Source organism: Antedon mediterranea, chromosome 8, assembly GCF_964355755.1.
Source record: "Antedon mediterranea chromosome 8, ecAntMedi1.1, whole genome shotgun sequence".
Taxonomy (NCBI): domain Eukaryota; kingdom Metazoa; phylum Echinodermata; class Crinoidea; order Comatulida; family Antedonidae; genus Antedon; species Antedon mediterranea.
Genome location: NC_092677.1, coordinates 26,539,629 through 26,565,290, shown reverse-complemented (window position 1 = coordinate 26,565,290; position 25,662 = coordinate 26,539,629). Strand labels below are relative to the sequence as shown.

General features: G+C 34.8%; 6 protein-coding genes across 6 annotated transcripts in view; 4 read left to right on the top strand and 2 right to left on the bottom strand.

The window, feature by feature from the left end:
* The window catches only part of LOC140056285 (succinate dehydrogenase [ubiquinone] cytochrome b small subunit A, mitochondrial-like), a 69,764-nt gene that overhangs the window by 36,370 nt on the left and 7,732 nt on the right, over positions 1-25,662 (top strand). The window lies entirely within an intron of this gene.
* LOC140056975 (uncharacterized) lies at positions 972-2,569 on the bottom strand. Its single transcript, XM_072102505.1, has 5 exons — positions 2,434-2,569; positions 2,089-2,144; positions 1,610-1,827; positions 1,357-1,505; positions 972-1,217 (listed from the first exon to the last, which is right to left on the bottom strand). Exons 1-5 carry the CDS (start codon positions 2,526-2,528, stop codon positions 1,055-1,057), a joined length of 681 nt encoding a protein of 226 aa, XP_071958606.1. The 5' UTR covers positions 2,529-2,569; the 3' UTR covers positions 972-1,054.
* On the top strand, positions 2,651-7,254 carry LOC140056284 (dolichol-phosphate mannosyltransferase subunit 1-like). Its single transcript, XM_072101608.1, has 9 exons — positions 2,651-2,795; positions 3,167-3,266; positions 3,825-3,858; positions 4,023-4,099; positions 4,962-4,987; positions 5,149-5,244; positions 5,502-5,570; positions 5,719-5,833; positions 6,515-7,254. The coding sequence occupies exons 1-9, from the start codon at positions 2,683-2,685 to the stop codon at positions 6,617-6,619; spliced, it is 735 nt and encodes a 244-aa protein (XP_071957709.1). The 5' UTR covers positions 2,651-2,682; the 3' UTR covers positions 6,620-7,254.
* Positions 7,581-14,497, bottom strand: LOC140056502 (DNA replication factor Cdt1-like). The gene is made up of 10 exons (XM_072101889.1): positions 13,764-14,497; positions 12,807-12,944; positions 12,545-12,720; positions 12,063-12,254; positions 11,265-11,425; positions 10,842-10,951; positions 10,198-10,524; positions 9,781-9,893; positions 9,341-9,429; positions 7,581-7,995 (listed from the first exon to the last, which is right to left on the bottom strand). The coding sequence occupies exons 1-10, from the start codon at positions 14,469-14,471 to the stop codon at positions 7,838-7,840; spliced, it is 2,172 nt and encodes a 723-aa protein (XP_071957990.1). The 5' UTR covers positions 14,472-14,497; the 3' UTR covers positions 7,581-7,837.
* Positions 14,822-18,626, top strand: LOC140056504 (cytochrome b-245 light chain-like). Its single transcript, XM_072101890.1, has 5 exons — positions 14,822-15,104; positions 15,234-15,300; positions 15,984-16,058; positions 16,215-16,298; positions 17,501-18,626. The coding sequence occupies exons 1-5, from the start codon at positions 15,038-15,040 to the stop codon at positions 17,742-17,744; spliced, it is 537 nt and encodes a 178-aa protein (XP_071957991.1). The 5' UTR covers positions 14,822-15,037; the 3' UTR covers positions 17,745-18,626.
* Positions 19,001-25,638, top strand: LOC140057743 (solute carrier family 13 member 1-like). The gene is made up of 8 exons (XM_072103464.1): positions 19,001-19,008; positions 21,575-21,733; positions 22,025-22,290; positions 22,872-22,986; positions 23,681-23,739; positions 24,440-24,598; positions 24,974-25,093; positions 25,530-25,638. The coding sequence occupies exons 2-8, from the start codon at positions 21,635-21,637 to the stop codon at positions 25,636-25,638; spliced, it is 927 nt and encodes a 308-aa protein (XP_071959565.1). The 5' UTR covers positions 19,001-19,008; positions 21,575-21,634.

Sequence of the window (25,662 nt, the reverse complement as noted above, 5' to 3'; positions counted from 1 at the left end):
CCCTTATTAAAAAATGAGAATTTATTCTTCTAAAAGCGTCCGTTTCCAACAAATGTGAGCCCTCTTTCTTATTTTGCACACAAAAAACAACAAAACTCCACACAACAAACAGACGCTAAACAGAGTGCGTTTATTGGCTAATCGTCTGTCAAGCAATTATAATAGAGGGCGACAAACACAGTTTTTTTAAGATCACTGAAATTATTTTACAAATTTAATACATTTTTTCACGCTGCTGCTCGTCCCATTGTGACTACTCAATCAGAAGCTAAAGCAAGCAGCAGTAATGGTATCTAAGGACGACAGTTTTGCGAAAATGGAAACTCCACTATAAAGTATAATTTATAGATTTCAGCTGCTAGACCCAAAAAACGTCTGGGAAAAGAACCCGGAAAAGAATCTATTAGGACATGTCGTGCTAAAATTACAAATCCTAAAGCATTTCTGGTATTTATCCCATTTGACTATAATACTGACTTTGACTGTAATTCACTGTCAGATATTCATTGAATTATTATCAAAACAGTCCATTAAAGTTTGTGTTTGTAATAGGATACTTCACACTTGAAATATCTAGGGTGATGAAGTGACCCCCAGACTTGACCTTAGCAATAAAATTAACTAAAGTGACAGAAATTGAGTATTCACTTCTGTAACAAAAAAATATTTATTCACATATAAAAAAAGAAAAGAAACCCAAAAAACCATTGTCAGACAATTTAAGTATTTGTTGCTTTAAATTACATTTTTTCAAGTAAAATAACTATTATGTGACAATAGAATGACACATTCAAAAACAAATTTGAAATAAAAAATATTTTTCAATAAGCGAGCAGCGTTTTTTGTAAAAAATATTTCTTGTTTACCTTTACATTCACTTCTCATCATAGACTATTGTTCCATTCCAATATTTTTCTTTTGTTTAATCTGGTGAATTTAAAGTAGAATAACTATTGATAGCTGACTTATGCCTTATGTGCAATCTTTGCTGCTTTCTGGTAATAATTAATGTGTAATTGTTTTTTAAAAGTTAAAAGTCTTTTTCTGTTAATATTCATAAAGACTGCAAGAATCCATGTAAGGGCGATTGCTGTGATCGCCTTTTATCTTCTTGATTCTGATCCAGCATCATTTGTAACGATGAATGTCTTTTATGTTTTAACGATCGTTTCTTAGATGATGAACTTGGTGTTACCACACTCTGTGAATTTGGAGTTCTGAAACAGAAAGAAAAAACCATTTTTACATAAAATAAAGTTTATTTTTTTAATAATATAACACTACTATACGGCCAACAAAATGATCCTCTTTATAACCCATGCTGAATAGAGTAATATATTATAAAACAGAAATTACCGGTTTTTATGGCCGATTGGACTCGCGGTCTGTAACAGTGTGCGGACAGATGCAACAGGAGTTGCTAGAAGCGATTTGTTTGATGGTGGCTGTTTGCGCTTAATACAATCTGTTCTGCTCCTCTGCCCACAAATAACACAGTCTATGATCTTGAAAGAAACAAAACAGAATTATTAAATGTAATGTCTTGAAAAAAAATTGATTGGTGGAGCAGACAAAATAGCTTTCTACAAATTGTAGTAGACTCAATTACCAATTTGTTTGTCCTCCGTTCATATCGCAAGACATCTTTTCTTGCTTTGGAACTTAGTTTATTCCAGTTGTTGTACAAATTGCATCCTTTAATTATTTTAACTGTTTTTTTGTTTGGCGGTTTTCTTGGTTTGATTCGAACAGAACTGTCTTTTGTGCCATCTGACAGACGTGTGCCACATTGGGGGCAGTAGTGTCCTGTCAACTTGCTCGCAAAGGCTGAAAACAAAAATCAAACAAAATAACTTTATGATAAATAAATGAAAAATCAGAACAAATTCAAGATGGGTACTGGAAGCAATAATTGGTTTGTTGCCATGTGAAGAACGTTTTTTTCACTATAATATCTCTATGATCAAAGACATATATGTCATTGGAGGAATTTGCTCTATCCAGATGGCAACCTTAAATTAAATGTAAATTAATGATCACCCCATTTGCATAAATATTGACTTTTTAAAAATATATGTAAATGCTTACTTTCTTTTGTTTTACTGTGAACTTCATTCTTGAATAAGGAATCGTTAATTTTGGAACTGTAAAAATTAAAAATATTAATACTAAAAAGTGTCATCACAATTAAATCATGTAAAAAAAATTAATTGTGATACTGCTATTGCGCTCTCTAGATTACTACCGTACTTCGAGGAGGATGACAGGGAAATCTCCCTGCTGGTACATATACTACCATCCATATGGCTTAGGCCAGCCAGGGGGAAACTCCCTACCCTGCCTGGACTAGGTTATTGGTAGATTATAGATAAATAGGCTAGCCTACTACTACTACTCTAGCTGTCTAAAATGTACTTTAACCTCAATATTTACACAAAATATCTTGATAAAGAAGGCGATATTGATGCATAAATGTTGCAAGCTTTATAGTGATAATTCGTAGTACATGTGTTCCCTTCAAAATCCATTGTTTATTATGTGAAGAATTAATCAAAGAAAAACACCAGCTCCCACGCGGCATATTTTGATTACGTAACACACCAAAACCGCCGAAGCGAATCGATCGTACCAAAACTCGAGCGAAAAAAAAAACAACTTCGAGCGGATGTGCCAGGTGGCAAAATGGCACCAAAAAATAGTAAAAAAGATAAATATTCAATCCTACTGCCTACTTACAATGAGCGTGAGAACCTGCCACTTATAATCTGGCTTCTTGTAAAGTCATTTACAGAAAGGTAACTAAATTAATTTGTAAGAATTACACAAATCTATAAAGCTAGCCTAGGCTAGGCGCTAGCTAGCTCTATCTAGCTTAGGCTTGCGGACCCCATCATACGCCCCCAAACATCAACAAAGGTAGAGTGTTAGGCTAGGCCTAAATTCAAGTTCTTACAGTATATGTATCTTTTTTCACTATTGTATTTCTGAAAACTTTGTATTTCTGAAGACTATATGCATCTTTGAAATCTAATAATACTAAAATAGCAAAGCTAGCAGCCTACTAAATGTTTATATTTTATTCTTAGTATTTTGATTTGATTTATTAAAATTTAATTTAAATAGTATTTGATTAACATTGCCAATATTGCATCATTTTTTTTGACAGTGGTTATGATTATGAGGTGATTGTGATAGATGATGGAAGTCCTGATGGAACACTGGAAATAGCTGAACAACTGCAAGACATTTATGGAAAAGACAAAATTGTATGTTGTCACCAAAGACTAAACTAGAATTCTTCCATGATGTCTTCACCACCAGAACAGCCTAGTCATCAGAACACTCTCAATCATCAGAACACTCTCAATCATCTGAACACTCTTAGTCATCAGAACACTCTTAATCATCAGAACACTCTTAATCATCAGAACACTCTCAATCATCAGAACACTCTTAATCATCAGAACACTCTCAGTCATCAGAACACTCTCAATCATCAGAACACTCACAATCATCAGAACACTCTCAATCATCAGAACACTCTCACTCATCAAAACACTCTCACTCATCAGAACACTCTCAGTCATCAGAACGCTCTCGATCGTCAGAACACTCCCTCAACATCAGAACACTCCCTCAACATCAGAACACTCCCTCAACATCAGAACACTCCCAATCATCAGAACACTCCCTCAACATCAGAACACTCCCCCAACATCAGAACACTCCAAATCATCAGAACACTCCCTCATCATCAGAACACTCCCCAATAACATTATTGTAGAATTTAAAGGAATTAAAATAGCTTTATTTTTCTTTTATAGGTACTTAGACCAAGAGCTAAAAAACTTGGATTAGGTATGTTTTTACAAGAATTGTTTAAGGAGTTCAATTTGTATAAATTAGAATTACTCTGTTTATAAACAAATATAGATAAATGGTTATAGAATCATGCTGCAGTCAATTGCTGTAACTGTCACATAATATGTCATTATTTAATTTTAATTAATTTAATCTTTCAGGAACTGCATACATCCACGGAATAAAACATGCCACTGGTAACTTTATAATAATCATGGATGCTGATCTATCTCATCATGTAAGCAAACTAAATTACTCTTTTTAGTGGAATATATATTTCAAAGGTTAATATTTCAAAGGTCAATATTTCAAAGGTCAATATTTTATACATCAAACAATGTGTTGCATTTCAACCATCATCACAATAAGGAAATCTTATTGTGCCAGTTCCATAAAAAATGAGATGCTCACGACGCATTCGACAGATAATAGTAATAGTAATTAAATATAGTAAGTAATAAACGATGTCTCTATGCGCTCGACAATAAAGAGACAGAGTGGAAAACAAAAGGAAGAGAACAAAAAGACAAGAAACACCAAGCTAGCACCCAAACAGTACCGGAAGTCTCCTTTCCCCCAGGTGTAAAACTGAACGATACCAAAGGTCTGCCATACCTACGATTGTTAAGTTTATTAATGCTAACTGATATAGGTTGATTTCCATGATTATTTCTCACTTTCTCGATGCCGTTTCGACCTTTTATATAATAATTTTAATAATGTATATACTAATAATAATCTTAAATAATAATAATAATAATGACGTACTCAATTTTATGAACGAATAATATTGTATTTTGTGTTTTATAATATATAGTTATTTTTCCATACTGTTTGTAATTGTGCCTCTTTTACTTTTAATTATATATGTATATTGATTGTAAACAAACGTTATCAGCCAATGGCTGCTGTTTTGTACGTGTTTTTAAACCGAAATAAATAAATAAATAAATAAAATAAAACAAGAGTATGGGGATACACCATGACCGCTGGGATGTATGTACCAAATCAATGCAATGAATGAAAATTGAAATCATGTAGTAAAAACACTATTGTTTCTAACCAAATTTAACAGTTTAAACCAAATGTTTTTATTTCAGCCAAAGTTTATACCTGAATTTATTAAGTAAGTATTAATTCATAAATACTTTATTCAAGTAAACACGATTATAATTTCACATTTTAAGGGCATTCTCTATTCTCAATTTTGGTTTCAAGTGGTATGCTAAAATAAGATAATAGAATGCACATTGTTGCTTGCTAGGATCTAATATTTCAGTTTCTTAGAACACAGCAGGAAAAAGACTATGATGTAGTATCAGGCACACGATACCGTGGCACTGGAGGTGTGTATGGATGGGACTTTAAGCGAAAACTTATCAGGTTAGTTCAAATTTTATCTAGTATAGTATTAATACTGAATACTATATTAGGCCCCCAAGAAGCACCCATCTGCACACCCAAAAGTAATGTCGTTTGTTTCTACTGGACAAGAGAAGCCCTTGATCAATGTTAGGACCAATCAAGGTGCTTTCAACAGTCCTGGCTTTGTTTGTATCAAACCTCTTAGTGGCGGTACTTATCGCTGTTGGATGGAATAAAAAAAAAATTAAATAAAATACATTTTTTATTTTTTGTAGCCGTGGAGCAAATTATGTGACGCAAATATTGCTGCGACCGGGTGCGTCAGATTTGACTGGAAGTTTTCGGTAAATATTTTTGTTTTCAAGGAAATTCTGTTCATACAGACAGACTTATGTTTTTTATAGAACAGACTTAAGTTTATTTGAAACCAATGCCTTAATTTGAGGGAAATACGATATCTAGCTAATTAAAAATCTTTGCTTGAAATTTCAGATTATATAAAAAAGATGTTTTACATAAACTGATTGATGCGTGCGTATCAAAGGGATATGTATTTCAAATGGAGATGATTATACGAGCCAGGCAACTCAACTACACCATAGGGGAGGTATGTACAGTGTCAGAATGTACACAAACAACATATACATTACAAAGTATGCATACATATACACACATTTTATTCATGTATTCTGTTATCTGATGCATACAAACTTAGGTTTCTTGAGACCTATTTCATTATTGTGTTTAAAAAAAAAATACTGTACAATACTATTTTTTTTGATTATGTGATGAATAAATGTAGAGTACAATTCTGCTAGAATTTATTGAATTAAAATTGGACATTACAATTGGATATCCCTGCGCCCAGTAGAATATAAAGGATTTTGAAATAGAGAGGCCGAGGGCCTAACAATTGTGAACTTAAATGTTAAACTTAACGTCCTATTTTTTTGCATTGTAATTCCCCACTCTTGCTAGTGGTTGGAAGATCAGAACCCGAGATATAGATTTGGCCACTGCACAAGTTATGTCATAAGTTATATCAAGGCAATCTAACAACAGGTTGCTGAGCTCCATAGATCAAAGGGTTTACCTGTGACTGCGACACGATCAGTTTCACGTCACTTAACAGACATCGCGTCACAGAGAATAATATGTACAGTACTGTTGGTATTTGTCGCAGCCAGACATATAAGAACAAAGGACTGTTACACGTTTCTATCTTATTAGATTGCCATGATTATATAATCATAAATAATGATCATATCATATTGTTGTTGTTGTATAGGTTCCTATAACGTTTGTGGATAGAGTATATGGTGAATCCAAGCTAGGAGGGAATGAGATTATTGGATTTGTGAAAGGGCTTTTGACGCTGTTCGCCACCACCTAGACATTCCAACTCGATGTGCTGTCAATCAAGCAGTATTAATTTCAAAATCTGTCAAGGATGACTCTCCCAATACCGGACATTTATTGAGGTCCAAAGGTCCCAAATTAATTTTTACTATTGAAAATACCAGACTTTCCAGACATATTAGGTCAGTTCAAAGGTGTCTGATATTGTGGGAGTTGACTGTATATTCAGTTCAATATGTGTGTTTTGAATAACCCAATTTGTTAATGGTCCTCTGTCTGGTACATGCACTTAAATCATGCTACTCTGAAAAATTAAATTGTTAACCAGTGGTGCAATAGAAGGTTCGATTATCTGGTGCCAGCAGACGTATTCACCATTCACACCTGTCTACACTATAAAACTAGTTTGACAAAAAAAAAAGTGATGTGCCTATATATGGTATTGATATGATGTCATGTCCTTATATGTGCACATAAAGTTTGATAGTGTAGACAGAGCTTCAATGTTCTAAAACAGATACGTTATCGTGACAGCACATGAATTTCTCAAGTACTGCAACAGACTGACTACAGTGTTATCTTCTTCATATATGTAAAATGTGTGGCGATTTTCTAATGTTAAATTAGATTATATTTCTTTAAGAAATAAAAGATACATAAAACAATTTGTATTTCAAGTTTTTATTGATCATGTGACAGAGAAATTGTACACAGAACAATGATTCATTATCAAAATAAGAACATTTTCAAACATTATAAATATGCATGCATTAGAAATGACTGTAAAATAACATGCAATTGAAAGTAAACAGAAAACAGTGTTAAATATATAGAACAATTCAATATTTGGAACTGGCAATGAAAATATCAGTTTCAAATCATCAATAAAATGATTTAAAGTTATTTTATGATTTATACATATCAGGCAACCAAATCTGACATTCAAAACTAATTAATATTACAAAAACACTTATTGCGCAAGACTGGACAAATACAAAAATACTAATATTACAATTTTTAAAATTAGTTATTTATAAATCTTACAACATCAAACATTAGTTTATAAAAATACTAAAAACAAGAAGTACTGTATTATGACATTCAGAAGAATGCAATTAGTTGAATTATATGTTAATTTAAATAACACTTGTTGATTTGCGTATGTAAATGTAAAAGAACAACAACCAGTTGCACATCAAAGTGTCTAACGCTTTCTGGAACTATCACATATTGTATACAATGATGAAACTTGCTATCGGCTTTCGTTGATCAGCTGCGTCAGTTTTGCGTTAACTTGCTTCAGTTCTTTCTTCTTGTCAATTTTAAGGTATTTCTCGTTGCGTAAATTGACAACTTTTATCCACTCTGGTAAAACCTCCATTAGCAAGTTTATATGTTCTTCCGCATCCACTAAAAGAAAACAAAAAAAATATTTATTTGAATTTGTTTAATGGTAGAGGTTGGCCAAAAAAGACGGGCAGTTTGAGTTACTGGTACATCACATGGCATTTGGCCAGTACTGTACTGTAATTATTAATGTAAATTATTACAAGGAAATTGCATATTATGTGGCACTTGGCCAGCATCAATTATACATGTAACCATACCCACATGTTAACATTATTTAGATTGATGTTAAATCTGGGTCAATATTTTGTGGTAAATTTTAAGTGTGTACTTAATGCCAAGATAACCTTGCTATGAACTTTACTATAGAACTCGTATTCCAGAACCTAAATGTACTTTTTATGATTGGTGTTAGAACCCCTATTAAGGAGACACCTTCAGAACCCAATTGTCCCTTTAATGATTAGTGTTAGAACCCCTATTAAGGAGACACCTTCAGAACCTAAATGTCCCTTTAATGTTTAGTGTTAGAACCCCTATTAAGGAGACACCTTCAGAACCTAAGTGTCCCTTTAATGATTAGTGTTAGAATCCCTATTAAGGAGACACCTTCAGAACCTAAATGTCCCTTTAATGTTTAGTGTTAGAACCCCTATTAAGGAGACACCTTCAGAACCTAAGTGTCCCTTTAATGATTAGTGTTAGAACCCCTATTAAGGAGACACCTTCAGCACCTAAGTGTCCCTTTAATGTTTAGTGTTAGAACCCCTATTAAGGAGACACCTTCAGAACCTAAGTGTCCCTTTAATGAATAGTGTTAGAACCCCTATTAAGGAGACACCTTCAGAACCTAAGTGTCCCTTTAATGAATAGTGTTAGAACCCCTATTAAGGAGACACCTTCAGAACCTAAGTGTCCCTTTAATGAATAGTGTTAGAACCCCTATTAAGGAGACACCTTCAGCACCTAAGTGTCCCTTTAATGATTAGTGTTAGAACCCCTATTAAGGAGACACCTCCAGAACCTAAGTGTCCCTTTAATGATGAGTGTTAGAACCCCTATTAAGGAGACACCTTCAGAACCTAAGTGTCCCTTTAATGATGAGTGTTAGAACCCCTATTAAGGGGACACCTTCAAACCCAAGTGTCCCTTTAATGTTTAGTGTTAGAACCCCTATTAAGGAGACACCTCCAGAACCTAAATGTCCCTTTAATGTTTAGTGTTAGAACCCCTATTAAGGGGACACCTTCAAACCCAAGTGTCCCTTTAATGATTAGTGTTAGAACCCCTCTTAAGGAGAACCTTTTAAAGGGGCGCAACTCTCCCCTGAATAAAGGTCTATTTTACTGTATTCAAATCTGAAAGTTTCCCATTGTTGGCCCACACCAACAGTGACTAGGGTTACTACCTTGTGAAAGGCTTGATCTGCTGCTTTCCCTCAATGTACTGATAGCAGAATCTACAAGTAAAGCTGCTTTCTTCTCAGATAGAAAGAAACTGAAATTATGGTTAAAGAAACAAACATAATTTGAATAAATGTGTGTTAGTCTGCGGGCCGTCCTGTAAGAGGATAAACTTACGGGAAATGCAAACAATAAGAGTTCAATTCAATTGTTCTTTTTATTTCCACATACACCACATGTACACGGGAGATGCATATTTTTCAATCTGTACAAAAAAACAATAAAAGACGCAGTCATATAAATAAAATATCAATGCTACTCCTGAAATCAGAAAATATGCATATACAACCCACGTGCAACACAACGATCTGACGACAATGGCAAATAGCACCTTAACTCTAATACGTTTAAGAACAATACATATTGTAATTATTTAAAAGGATACTTTCTGATGATAGCACACATTTCAGGTAGTCTTTCCAGCATTGATAATCTCTTGTCTTCCTTCGGATCCCTTAGAAGTAGTTGCTCGATCTTTTTGGCTTCTTTCGCTCGTATCTACAAACATATATTTATTATTAATACACTAATATAATCCATGTTTTTCTGTATAAAATTTACTAAGCTTTGTAATGCCAGAAAGGATCATTAAATTTAAGTAACCTTTTCACCTTGACCAAAGAATAAAAATTGTCCAATTAAATTGGAATTAAATTATTAATCGGTGTGAAAAAGGGGATCAACAGACTTGCTGGTCAATCATCCTTTCTGTATTAGATACAGGCATGTTATTTTTTTCATGGCAACTGGCCAGAGGACCTGTACTAAATCAAACACTGGACATATGTCCTGGCAACTTTACCCTATCTAATAGCGATTTAGAGACTCCTTTTACATCTGTGCTTTTTGATGTTGACGGCTTATCACTCCCCTTTTGTTTGTTGATATCATTCTTGATTTTGTCCGAGTTCTCTGCCACAAGATGTAAAGCTCTGGCGACACGTGGAGACATCATATCTTTAGCTTTGTCAAGAACATCTTTGGCTGAATGATACTTGAGAACATTTGGTGGCTGGGGAAGATCTTCTGGTTCAATGTCAGGAACTTGATCCAGAGGAAACTTGGGATGCCATCTCTTGAGCTGCTTATCAGGAACAGTTATTGGTTGCGGAAGCTTCGAGAGAAACGCCTAAAGTGAAAGAAAAAACAATATTCAATTAGTTGGAACACTGAAGAATAAAAATGAACACAATTCTAGGCAAATTCATTGTTTTTCTTCCTTTGACATTCTTTATCTACATTTACTCATATTATAACTTAAGCCCTGTCTACAAACTTTACATGACAAAAAAGTAATGTTCTCATATATGGACATGATGATGTCATATCACTACCATATTGGGCATATCACTACCATATTTGAACACATCACACTTTTTTGTCAAGCTAGTTTGATAATGTAGAGAGAGCTTTATAATTCTGAATAGTATAACCTTTCACACTCACCCTATGATGTTCTTTGACAATATTGACCAAGTTGTTGTGAAAAACATTTCTTCGTTCGATCAACGCTGAAGCTATAAAACGCGGCTGTCCAGATTTGGTCACGGTTCCACCTTAAATAGAAAGCAGATCGTTACACTATGTGCATATTTATACAAACAATGTGATTTTGATCTCTAACTCGCAAATTGTTTTTTAAGCGTGGTTCCCATTAGAACGTAACGCAAGGACGTAAACGCAACGCAAGCCTTTTAACCAATGACAAGCAAAGTTATAGACAGTTAGCAATCACAAGCGAATAAGCCATCACTTGTGATTGGTCAATTCACTTGCGCTGCGTTACGTCCTTGCGTTGCGTCGCTAGTGGGAACCACGCTTTAGTGATATTAGATGGTGCAATACTCATTCAAAATAAATGGAACGTACCACTTTCTTGCAAGGTAACATTAGGATCAACATGAAGCTGATAGTCACCATCTCCCTTATTCTTATCCCGTTGTTGCTGGAGCGAGTTTTTACGCTGACTAAAGTTATACGCTGAAGAATACACCTTCTTGATCTTTCCAATGTGTTGCAACTGGAATGTTCTATTACAGAAATTGGGAAACAAAAATAACTTTACAACATTTCAATAGGTTTTAACTTATTAAAAACAATGGTTAAAGCCTAACAGCATCTTGCTATATATTCAAAAAAGGTACAGTAGAACCTCCATTTTACGTACGGTACGGGACCGAAAGGCGTACGTAAAACAAGGGATTCGTAAAATCAAGGTTGACCTTAAATTGACCCCAAATACGTAGAGATTGTAGCTAGCCGTATTTGCCTACTTCTTCTGTACAGTATGCAGGCTGGCTGAGGTGGTCACTAGCTAGCTAGGCCTAGGCTATTAAGGCTAGGCTAGCAGGCCTAGCAAGATGTGAGGCCTAACTAGCAAAGTACAGTATATACAGGCTGTGCGATGTTTAAATAAAGTGTAAAATATAATTGTTTTCTATCAATAAAAACAGTCGCTGCTTTAGGGGAATGCGCGTGCGTAGCTTGTCCCACACACAGCAGAATTCCTCACACAGCCATGATTGTGGCTTTGTGTATGTGCTTTGTTGTTGTTAAATTGCGCCCTCAATATAAGAAAATGATGACGTCATCGGTTATTTTAAGCGTACGTAAAATCGAGGGAACGTAAAATCAGGGTACGTAAAACACAGGTTCTACTGTACATACTTGCGGCACATTTCTTGTACTGCTTCCTTTAACTTCTTGAATGTGCACTGCTCCGATCGGTTATGCAACATACTAACGATTGTGTCCATACTGCGGAACATCTCTTGCAGCAGTTTGTAGCGATATGGCAGAGCAAGAGTAGCTGGAGGCGGCGTCGTTGCAAGAGAATGATACTTCTCAAATGCTGGCATCCTGTGGAGAACATTAAACATAATGTAATTATATGGTTTTAAAGAGTTTTGTCATTATGGATTCATCTACATTTAATATGTAATGCACTCTTTAAATATAGTCGACTCTCTCAATACCAGACTATCTGAAAACCGGAAACTCTTCCAAAATCAGACTTTTCTTGAGGTCCCAAATTCACCATTAGAAACACATTCCAAATATCAAACTTTCCAGAAAACCAGATATATTAGGCCAGCCCAAAGGTATTGGGAGAGTTAACTGTAAATTAATAGAAACAACCAGACAATTACGTTTTTGTTTCAGCAGCTTTCTTTGGCGCTTGCTTCTTTTGCGTTTTTTCAGCATCTTTCTCTTTCATTTTCTGCGTTTCTTGTCTCACTGCTGCTAACCTTTTCTGCAGCTCCTCCAACTTCCCACATTGCGCAAGTTTTTCACGCATAACTTCGGTTGATGATTTATTGGTAGCCTTTAGAAAAGAACATTTTTTTTATTTTGAATTTTTTAATATGGTTTACGGTAGAATTAAACGTCCGTGACAGAATGAAATTATACCTTTGTATCACTTTTAACAACAGTTGCCTTCTTCGTTACAGCAATTTTCTTGATCATATCTTCAACTTTGTCTTTCATTGGTGTCTTCATCCGCAATGATTTGGAGTTGGTAGAAAGTGGAGTCTGTACATCCCCAGACTAAAAACATGTAATAGAATACAAATACTGTACATTAAAATTTTAAACTTAAAAAAGGGTTTATTTGTTCAAATAGAACTAAGAGGGATGGTTAACATGATGCAGTACTGGAGATTAAAGGAACTTTGACATATTGTTGCAAATTTTAGCCGTGTCGACTGTACTAAGAGGGGACTTTTTCATAGACTACCTTATACATTTAATAATCTAAATAGCAATCATATCGATATTTTTAATGATAGACTTGGTTATTTTAAGAGGACGATGATGTGTTCACTTCTTGAACAGTCTGCATAACCTGTTTTAATTGAAATTTTTTATGGCATGCCAATCTATGTTTTATATATATATTTATATATTTTATCTGTATTTTATTGTTAACCGTTTTTGGTGTTGTATTGTTTTATGTTTTAAACCTGTTAGTGGCGGTATTTATCGCTGTTGGTTTTAATTGAATAAAATAAAAATAAAAAATAAAATAAAAAAATGAATGCGGTTTAATGCACTTGTCAATTGCATGATGCAATGTTTGTCACGCTGTACCACCCACCATATCATGAACAACATGGTCACAATGTGTTAAAATGGGTGCGTCATGGTCACCTAATGGTAAGTCACTTGTTTGGCGCAGGGGTGCTGCGTCGTATTCATAAGGCAAATGACGCACCTCTCCTGTGGTGGTATAGTGTGTCATACAATTGACACAAGTACATTTTGTTTAAAAAAATCCAGTATGAAATTGGGGTAGCTGGAAGGTACTGCAATTATCATGGACCAATGATGACTGTGAAGAAGATACGTGTACGTTTTTTACTGTACCTTCTGCAATTCAGAAGACTGGCTCTCAAGTGAGAATTTTGCAAGAGCTCCATCCAAACATTTCTTTGCCGATTTCCTTCCCGCAATACGATACGTTCTTGATTGGACATCTTCGGCCGAGTCTTCTTTCTCAATCACGGTTGTTACTTCTTTCGAATTCGTCTTGCTTCTCTTATTAGCAACTGGCGCCGTTAACCTTTTCCCTCTTTTAGTCGGTGTAGTGGGAGGTGTACGAGGAACACCGTGATCATCTTTGGCTTCGGTTATTTCAAATGTTGGACCGGAAGCATCGGAACCAGAATCCGATAATCTGAGTTCAATATCGCTAGATGATTTTAAATCGGTTACGACAGACATAAAATCTTTTATTGAAGCATTTTTGGTGTTTTCTCCTTTCTTCCTTCTTGTTTGTTGACGACTTGTTGATGTTGATGACTTCTTTCTTGTAGACCGTCTTGACCGGGTGGAGACCCCCGTCGCAGCTGGTTCTACTGCCACGGTTGATTTGCTTTCTCCGGCCTCAAACTGAAGTGTGGCTGACTTTTTGTTTTCGAACGTAAACACCGGTTTACTTATTACGTCCTCATCAAATACTGGCGAATTCTCAGATATAGTATTGGACTGGATAACCTTTCTACGTTTTGATGGTTGGATATCGACGGATCTCTTTCGTGATCCATAGTAAAACGTGACTTTAGATTGAGCCATTTTGTGCAACACTTCCTATACTCTCGTCAACTTGTGTTTTGTTATCCCAAAGTTCGCGCGAGTCGGTCACGTGCTTTTTAGACTAGTCCAATGCATAATATAAAGACTCATGAAACAAACACATTTGCCTATACATTATACACAAAAAAAAACAGTCAACATTATATTTATTTTATAAGTACATATAATTTTGTATTTATCCTATCAGATATAATTAGTTTTACTAATCCATTAGTTATCCACAATTGGCTTATTTAGTATATTATTCTCCTATCTAGAATGGAACCGTCTGGATAGATTTAAATGCTCTGATACGGTCAAAGGTCAAAACTGGAACGCGGAAGTAGGAGGATTTGTGTTCAATACAATCAATACAATAGAGTAATCTTCAGGAAAAGATTACGTTTTTCTAAGCTGTTGTTACTTTTTATGTTGCTGTTAGCTAGCATTAATAGTACACGACAGTCCGGAGAACGTACTTTCACCAAAACATAAATTGCTGCCTTCTAATAGTGTTCTTAGTTTTAACTTTTTAGTTGAGTTTCTCGGTCAGTTTACAGAAAAAGATGGGGGGAATGATGAAATGGGAGTGGGCTATGTGGGCCAATGAGCACGCATTTGTCAGTGGAATCCGTAAGTATGGTAGGCCTAGACTCTGGTAATGGTAATTGGCTGTTTAAAGAATGAATACCTTTATATTTGTATGTTCTTTTGTATATCATTTTGCAATAAACACATTTTAATTTATATGGTTTTTTACAGTTTTGGTGATGGGTGGAATTGTAGGTGCATTTGATTTTTCTGGAAAGGAATTCGCATATTATAGCATGTATCCTTTGTGTTTGGAGAAAAATACTTGTTTTTGTAAAGAAATTGATTCTTATCTTTCCTTGAGCTGAACTGTTTTGTTGAAATTTCTGCCTTTCAGATTGCCCGTGTGTTTGTGTCTTATGCACTTTGTCTAATTTGTATGTCCATATATTTGATGACTTGCATATAAATATTTAAGACTCTTAATAAATGTTTAAAATCTATAACTAATTCATCACATCCACAAACTCAATAAAAACACAAACTCAATAAAAACTGAAAATTTAACACAATTTGTATGAGCAAACGGATGTCTCTTTCCACCTCAATTTTATTCATTCTGAAGATAATTTATTTTGGAAGTAGAATTGATTGAAATATATATTTATACTGGGTAACCTCTTCAGTCAAAGACTGGTCTCCCAGACCCATTTGGTGATCAGTGGCTGTGATGTACTAATACAGTACACCGGGGTAACCCCCTACTTGTCTCTTTAAAGTGCACACGGGCTAGTTGTGTACACTGGACCTACGGTTTATAGTCCTTATCCCAGAACCATGGAGTGAGTGAGCCTCGAACCCCTGCCGATGCTATGGCTACGTAATTACGGTTCCACTGCTTGGCCACCCACTCACTCTCACCCCTAGTAGGTGCTACAGTAGATAGATTTAAGTATTCTACTTAACATTTTATCTGGTTAGAGCTGCTGGTGTATTTGTGACGCTATTGGAATATCCAAGAGGAACAAGAATAAATGGAAAAGTAGTTCCAAGAAGGTACATGGATGCACAAAGTATTTCTTTAAAATTAAGTGGTACAAATAATATTTTTAAAAAGCATGGTTGTTGGATGAATGATGATTTTAACTAAAGTATTATTTATATATAGAAAATCATCAGAAATTATAAATAAAATATATTTTCTTTTTTCAGATTCCAGGATAAAATCTCACCAATTGTTGATTTCTTAGGCCCTCTTGGTAGAAATTATTTTATTCGATTTGTTCTATATTTACTGTAAGTAAAATTCCATTTACAATATTTAAATCATTTCGTCGTGAGGTGGTTTCCCGAATGATCGTAAAATCAAAACGGTACTGGGTATGACCAACTAGCGTTCTTGTCACCAACTAGTCATCCATTCATAAAAGTACTGATGTAGTAGCTTATCTGTACGGTGACCATAGAATGTGACCGAGACATGACTAACTACGACTTTTAGTTGATAGAAGATTGAAAAAATTTTTTTAAGAAGAGTTGTGCTGTATGTGGATGTTTGATGAAATTATGTCAATAATGATAACACACTAGCCTACTACTGTAGTATAGCAATTCCTTGGTTTACTGACATGTTGCAATTATTACAACTCTGATTTTATATAAGTTTACAAGGATGTTAGGATTTCAATTAATGAATTAGCTGGTTTGTGTTTCTAAAAATCCATTATACTTTTTTAACATTACCCCCAAGTCTGTATTTATTCTCTCTTTTATGTTAGTCCACTAGTCAATGTTTCGATTTTTGTCTGAACATACAGTTTACAAGCTCAAGTAGTATATGCACGAAACACCACTGTGCCAAAATATTTATCTTTTTACTAATATTAAGTCAAAACTTTGTCTGGAAGCCAGACTACAGTATACTAAACAGTGTTTTGTAAGGAAATTCTCTGCATATGTTATAACATTGCTTTGTTTTCAGAGGTCTTTCACCAGGAAATTGTTTAACATCCTCCTTTATTTAATGTCACTATTATATTGTTATTCATCCTGACTCAGCAATATATAACAGTATTACAGTTCATTCATAAACCTTAAAGATAATGGCACTGTAGATTAGTGCCTTTCCTGTCGATCTCGGGTTTCTATGTTCAATGCTCTATCTGATCATGTTTTTTTCAAATTACCAGGAAATAAAGTAGTAAAAAAGTAAATCCCTATTAAGGTGACCCAACAACGTGTACCTTTAATACGGATATCCACTGATTAGTGTTGACTATAGTGTTCAGATATATATTTCTCCTCATTTATTTGAGAGAAAAGTGTCCCCTTGATAGAGGAATTCCAATGGTGTTTCTACCGTAGTAGTTTAGTGGTTTAAGATGGCAGTGTAGTTTGGTAGTTTGCCTTCAGCCTCAGGGTCTGCTGTTCAAATGTGGTCATAAATGTACAACAAAAAATAAGTACTATAAATGGAAAAAATGTTTTTATTATTTCAGAATGTCTGTGCCAACTGTGTTTTGTTTACCAACTATAATGAGTGGAGTGTCGTTATTTTTTGGATCTGTTATGTATTTTGTGGCAGCTATTGGTAACGAGGAATGGAAACCAGAAAGTGCAAGCGCCCTCGCACGACAGAAGACTTTGACTCAGCAGCCACCGATGAACCCTCCACCTCGTCCACCGCAGGCTAAAGGGGAACGAGCAGCTGCCGTGACCAATGGTGACAAAAATAATATCTAAGTAAATAAATGAGGCAATATGTATATCTGAGCCTTCCCACAAATACTTGTGTATTTTAATTAAACAACGTTCTGTCTACACTATTAAACTAGTTTGACAAAAAAAGTGTGATATGCCCAAATATGGTAGTGATATGACATCATGTCCATTATGGGCACATCACATTTTTTGTCACATATAAAGTTTGATAGTGCAGACAGGGCTTTAGAATATAATTTTGAATAGTTGAAAAAGTCTTAACCACCCAAGGAAAAAGAAATGTATTTGCATGTGATCCACTACCACTACTCCTTGCATATTAATAGTGAGAGGTTTTAGGAGCTAGCTAGTTCTGCTGATTATCTGCTCAAAACAGCAGCCCAGTCACATATGCTTAAAGCTCTGTCTAACTAGTGTAGACAGAGGTTAATGCTTGTATTCAACGTGCAAACCTACTCACGTACTGACATAAAGTTTTATAATACATTTTGTTGATTAATGTTTGATTTGATAAATTTATAGGCGGTGATAAAACTCAAAATCGACACTTCCGATTTACAAATTTGACGTCATGATAATCTACCCACAGATTTCATTTTCCAAATTATTGGCAAATACAACATTTTGTTAACATTTTTTTATGGTGGAAGTTGATTTACGCAAATGGTAGTGCGTCTTAATTCTATAGGTTTTATATATACTAGCATACCATAATAAATAGATATATTGTAAAGTACATTAGTAGGTTGATACTTATTACACTTATAATGTGCAAATGTGTATAATGATACTTATTCTGTACATGCATTCCGAGTTGAGCCGTGATTTTCTGATGTTTGTATATTTTTGTTATATTTTTTACTATACGTGTAGACTGTGTATTAAGTTTCAAATAAAGATATTTTTATAGTTTTTAATTTGTGTTATACCTTTTTCCTGTCATTCTTATGTGTCGAATAACCATGTTATGAAGAATTAGACAACCTACAAGGTGTTCGATTGTCTTTGTCTTACGTTTCAGGCGATCTTTTGTTGATTTTTGTTTTTTAATTTAATGCGCTAAAATGCGTTATTATTATGAAAGATAAAAAACAACTGCAATAAGCACGTACGAGTGATGACGCGTGTGCGAGTATCAACTTTGTACCATTGCGAATTGATTCCGTTTTCGTATATCGAACTTAAAATACCAGCATATAAATTTCACTAAACGAGTAGGCCAACATAAAACGTCACGCCAGCTACTTACCGTGATTTGTAAATTATTTTCGATCGGACTAGAAAGGTAAGGTTATTTACTTTTACTTATAAAGGCCTAATAGGCATCTCAAAGCGTGGTTCCCACTAGCGACGCAAACTAACGCAATCTACGCAACGTAAGAAAATGCCCTTCCAATAATTGGCGTGGGCAAACACAATGATTGGAAGGGCATTTGCTTACGTTGCGTCACTAGTGGGAACCAAGCTTAACATACATCTAGAACTTTAGTAGAATTGTTACTACTGTTTCCAGTGTGTGTGCCAACAATTAAAAAAAAATGTTTTGATATTTTAAGCCAATGAACGGAGAAAGTATGCAAGGAATCTATTAATACTCAGCTAGTATCTTTTAGGAAGATTATTCCAAAAAATTGATAAACTTATAATAATCTTATATAAAAAATAAATACCACGCTAGATAAATAGGTGAAGTCGACATTACACTGCGGCCAGCGGGAGTTATAGACGGTAAGTTTTAAAACTTAAAATAGCACATTTACATCTAGGTCTATATATAATTTGAAACATGATTGTCAGATTGTCTACAGTACTGATTCAATAGAACCCGAGTGGATCCGAGATATTTACGTTTGAACATGAAATACAAGTTTGTGGAATATATAATGCGAAATCAGTAGAGGTTAAGGCGTTGGCACTTCATCGTTGCTGCTCAAGAGATCTGTATCTGTTTCATAGAAGTTGTTTCCAGCTCGATTTGATTTTTTTTGGGCCTAACGTTTGAGTTCAATTAATTGAAAATCACAAAATGGCATACATCCAACACTTAATGGCGACTAAGCTAGGAGTGGTAAAAAAAACTTAGCATTTATACATTTTTAAATTCAGCAACTCAATCCAAATAATCAAGTTAGCCCAAAACTACTATATTTGGCACCATGATCGAGATGAAACTATTAAAAAAAGTTCAGAGCCCTACATCTGGCATCAAGTGTCAAGTAGGCCTAATTATCGATCAAGTTTCAATAAATATTATTTACCACCTTCCATCAAAGTTCAATGTTTCTTACAGCTTCCATATTACCATAATGTTCCAAAAATAAACAAACGGTAGGCCGGCTGATTGGCTGTAATGTATATATGACGTAAACACCATCTATACTCACCATCCACTTCAATGCTTATAAAAATAATCTCCTATAGGCCTAGGATTAGGGACGATTCATAATTCTCTTTTGTTTGTCGGACAACCAAGCTAACACCGAGGTATAACTAGTATGCGCAATCTGATCAAAATCAAACCACGACCGTAAGTTTTAATTAGATAATAATGTAATACTGGAAATTATGTTCTATAAAAACCACCGTATTTCATAATGTTTAGATTATATCATAATGGTAAAATACAATTTAAATAGCGCAAAATGTTGGACGGCGACTCTAAGCGCCGAACAGCAACAGAAAAAAAAAATCAGCAAAATATTAATGATAAAAGTGCAAATTATAAAGGTTTGTGCGCGTGCGTGCCTTTGTTGTGTATCTATTATACACGCAATTTATTTTGTGAGGGGAGAATTGATGAACCAAGACTGACGTCATCAAGAAACTTTGACGATTTTGATATAATTATTATTAACTAAGCATAATCGGACCTCTGAGAAGATTTTCCGTAGCTTTCTTTGCTCCTCTCAAAATCTCTAGGTATATTCTCTTTGATCTATAACTAGGCCATATAGAGAGGAGTAAATTTTGAACTAACAATAATAATTGTCTGAATCCTACTCTCTTACGGTTTCATGGGAATTACTCATAGGTCGATTTGGTCCACAAGTTATCTAGTCTTGGTTTAAAGTGATTTGTTGTAGTCAACGGTTCACAACTTCAAAGGAGTTCATCACCGTATTCCAGTTGCTATCTTTCTGAGAGAAGTTCTTATGGCAATTTAGTCCCTTTTGTTAGTGCTGGCTAATAGGGCCTAAAGTTGAGACCGTGCTTCTTACTGTTCAGACTTGGTTTGGAAAATTTTCAACAATTTCAATTCCATTCATTTTCTCAATTAAACCACCACCTCTTAATCTATGCTTAAGGTCTTTGCTCGTTCGGCACATATTAAATCTCACTAATCTTTTGGTACTACTCGGTGTTTGGATACTTTCCAAACTTGCGTTAAATATAGGCTTAAGAATTTAACATGTAGGCCTAACAAGATATCGCTCCAGTGGTTGATTATGATTCTATACCCAATATATTAACAGACGTTTGTCTAATTTCTTGTTCTGTCATGTTGTAGGGACAGTTATAGAGGACCAGACTAGACAAACACAATGCGGAAAATCAAATACTCATCGGAAAGGACAAACAGAAACGCAAAAAGACAAACAGAAACGCGGAAAAGACAAACAAAAACGCGAAAAGACAAACACAAACGCGAAAAGACAAACACAAATGCATTTATGGGCGCGCCTCAGCGATAGTGCATAAGTGGTTTTATATGGTAGCACAATAGTAAATAATACACTCATAAAATGTGTCATGTGTCGTCAACTAAACTGTTGCTTTGTATGAATACAAATACCTATTACAACACTTTTCTACTGAACTTAATGTATTCTATCGAATGTTTTATTTTGCAGTACTGTAACACATTGTGTGAAGCCCCACTGAAAACTGCCTACCTCAAAAAGAATTACGTCATGGGTTTTACAAGATGGATGTGGAATGGCAGACGATACCTCATACTTTTGTCAATACCTCTATTATTTTCACCACTTCCAATTATTATTCGGACATCGGTAATTTTCAATATTTGTTAAAATTTACATCTATTCAATTAAATGCGCTGCGGCACATTGAGTTGACACAGAGCGCCGCAGTCAAATGTGTCGTAGTCGGAATGCCGTTGTGCGTCGTCAATCGACGCCCAATCAAAGAAGTTCACTTGAAGTTTACTGCTGCTGTGATGTTTGATGATCATTCACATACGACAGAGTTTTTAAAGTAATTCGGACAAAACTCTAAAACATTTCTTTCTAAGTTTCAAATTAACACCCACATGAAAGAAAAATTTCCGCTTTTGTTTGTAGGAAGCTTACACGGCTTACGTCATCTTTGTGGTGTCTCTGTACTGGGCGACTGAAGTCGTGGCCTTGCCTGTTACTGGTCTGCTTCCTGCACTTCTGCTGCCAATGTTCGGTGTCCTTACGGCAAAGCAGGTTGGCAGTCAATACATGAAAGATGTCTCCATGTTGGTTCTAGGTAATTTGATGATTGCTACTGCCATTGAGAAGACCAATCTACACAAGAGAATTGCTCTGCGCGTACTTATGCTGATTGGCACATCGCCAAGATTGTAAGTATAAAACGGTTTAGCATCACAAATTACACTATTAATACATAATTTATTCTTAATATGACTTTTACGTAGAACTGTTACTTAATTAAGCTTGATTCCCACTAGTGACGCCATGCAAGGACGCAGTTGACCAATAACAAGCAAGAGTCCAAATAATCTATCGCTTGTGATTGGTTAAAGCACCTACGTTGCAATAATATAAAAAATGGAAATGGGAAAAAAGGTCAGATTTAAAACACCAGACACGAATGGTAAATGATTATGCTTGTAATTCTGTTCATCTTTCGAAATTTACTATAAATTCGTATAAGATGATCAAGGCAACGCAATGACGTAAACGCAACGCAAGCCGGTTGACCAAAGACAAGCGACAGGGCGAATAATCCATCGCTTGCGATTGGTCAAATCTTTTACGTTGCGTGACGTTCTTGTGTTGCGTTAGTGAGAACCAAGCATTAAGATCTTGACATAACAGCTAAGCGAACAATCGTGTACAAGGAAGAAAAGTATCTATTTTGCAATAGTGCCATGCCCATTTATTTGACCCAACCTTACTATTTCAACTCTTTATGCCATAGTCTGATCCTAGGTATGATGCTGACATCCTGTGTCTTATCAATGTGGATGAGCAACATAGTAACAACTGCAATGATGGTTCAGATAGCTCATGCAATACTTGAGGAAGTAGCTCTAGTAAGTAAAGTAGATCCTGGGAGGGTACTGGATGTTTTCTTTATATACTTTTCGTACGCACACTGTTTTAATGTGTATATTTATTTGCTTCCCGAATCCCATGTTCCTCTCCTTCATTTAAAACGGATCGGTGATTTTGATTAAGCTCTGTCTACATTATTAAACTTTATGTGACAAAAAAATGCGATGTGCCCATATATTGTTTGTTTGTTTGTTTTATTGGTTTTTCAACACATTAAAAAAAATAAATAAAAAAATTACAGATTACGAATAAGATAGACACATAACTTAACAAGGCCAACAGCCATAAGTCGCGTGCTAAAATGCATAGTGATACCGGACCGACAGACAGACCGACAGACCGACAGACCGACAGACCGACCGACCGACATAGTGAACTATAGAGTCAAAATTACAATAAACATAAAAACATCACAAATGTGCAGATGTAAACATGATGATATTATTATTATTACTTCCATATTTGGGCACATTATCACTACCATATTTGGCCACATCACACCTATTTTTGCCATGCTAGTTTGATAGCTTTAGCAGATTGTTCGTTGCTGACTGACTGGAATGTATGATTGAAATCGACTGACATGTTGGAAATAATGTTATAATATTAATAAGCAATTTTCAATGTTGATACAATACAATAGGGTTACAATATATTTTATTTATCTTTCAGAAAGAAGATATAGAGCTAAATTCAACACAGGAAAAGGAAAAAGATGAGCACGATAACACGTGGGTATTTCCTTTTCTGTTGTCACAATCATTACTCTCGTCATTTTTCATCTTTTAAAAAATTTGATCTATCTCTCTTTTAATTTTGATATAATATTATTTTTTTTAAATTTCATTCTTTGAGTATTATCTTACTTTCAGCACAAGCTCTGCTTTTTGAAAACAGTGCCTTGTTCATTTGTTTCTGTATATTGTAAGAAATTAAATTTATGTTTCTTTATGAAAGAAATAAATGTTATTTTGATTGATTTATATTGTATTGAATTTATGCTGGTCGAATAAATAAACAAAACAAAACGATTATCATAATGCTGTTTGATACCCGTATATTGAATATATTCTTTTTTCCAAACCAATAATTAGTAAAAACTAACCTTGACAGTTTCGGTGTCCTGATCGGACAGCTTCTTCAGAAATAATGACGATCTATCATCAAACAGACTGTCCTCTAGAGGGCCTATTCTGTTTAATGACAGGGTCATTACTAATTATTGGTTTGGAAAAAAGAATATTTTCAATATTTACAAACCACAAACCAGATGAACATTTTCAATCATGATACCCGTATGTTTTAAGTAATAGTGGACTGTTTTACAATATAGAATTTTTATATTTTCCTTAAAATATACATTATTTACTTTTAGGTTTATTTTAGAATATAAATTAGAAAATAAACAACAATTCTGTTCTTTTTCTACAGTTTGTCACATTCGCAAAAGGATTTATGTGACAATTCCCACGGTCTTAAAAACTTACGAAAAGCACTGTTACTTTGCATTTCGTACTCTGCCAATATTGGCGGAACTGGAACTTTGACTGGATCAGCGATCAACGTGATTGCAATTAATCTCATAGATAGGTTTGTTTTCAACGTTTGTATTTGTTAGTACAGTACTTATAAAATGATGAATGATCGAATAAGCACACACATAGTGGTCTTTAAAGAATTTGGTACACTATTCGCAAAGAGTAAGGATGGCCTCCCGATGTGTGCTGATCTGGTAGGCGCTGCACTGCTGGCTGCTCTGGGTCAGTGGTGGGTCTAATCCGAATTTCTTCAGTTTCCAGTTAAGCTTGAGGACAAATATGAATACCAAGAAAAAAGAAGGAACAAGTTCTGTCTGCTATTATTTACATCGTTTGAGCATGATGTAAAAATAAATGTCCATTTGGGTTTTTTTAATCGACAGTACTCATAAAGCATTCTTTAACAAACATGTTATTTCTCTTTCAGTTACTGTGGTCCAGGACATGGTATAAACTACGGAACTTGGATGTTGTTTGCAACGCCTGGAATGATTATCTGTTTGTTTATCTCCTGGATGTGGTTGTCTATGTATTACGTGGGATGCGAGTAAGATTATGATTTATATTAAAGTTTCCACACAGCTATTGAGTCTAAAAGTTATTCTGCGCATGCTTATATGTTTCTGATTGTACAATGCGCATAACATTAAGCCTGTACCAACTCGCTTCGGATTCAAAGTATAAAAGTTATTCTGCGCATGCTTATGTTTCTGAATACAATGCCCACAACATTAGACCTCTACCAACTCGTTTCGAAAAATTCGATAAATGTTAAGCTATTGTTCCCTCATTCAAAGCTCTGTCTACACTATCAAACTAGTTTGAAAAGAAAAATGTATGGGCATATCACATTTTTTTCACATAAAGTTTGATAGTGTAGACAGAGCTTTAGACACGTGGCGCGTTCTGAAAACAAACATCATGCGCTATCAGTCAAGAAAATGATATTGTAATAATAATGTGTTAAACTTTTGTTTTTAAAGATGTTGTCCAAGGATATTTAGTTGCTGTAAAGTGGTTTGGAAAGACGACTTTAGTTCAACACAAGCAATCATTAGGAAACAATATCAAGCACTTAGACCAATAAAGTAAACTGATCTTAACTAGTCTAAACTG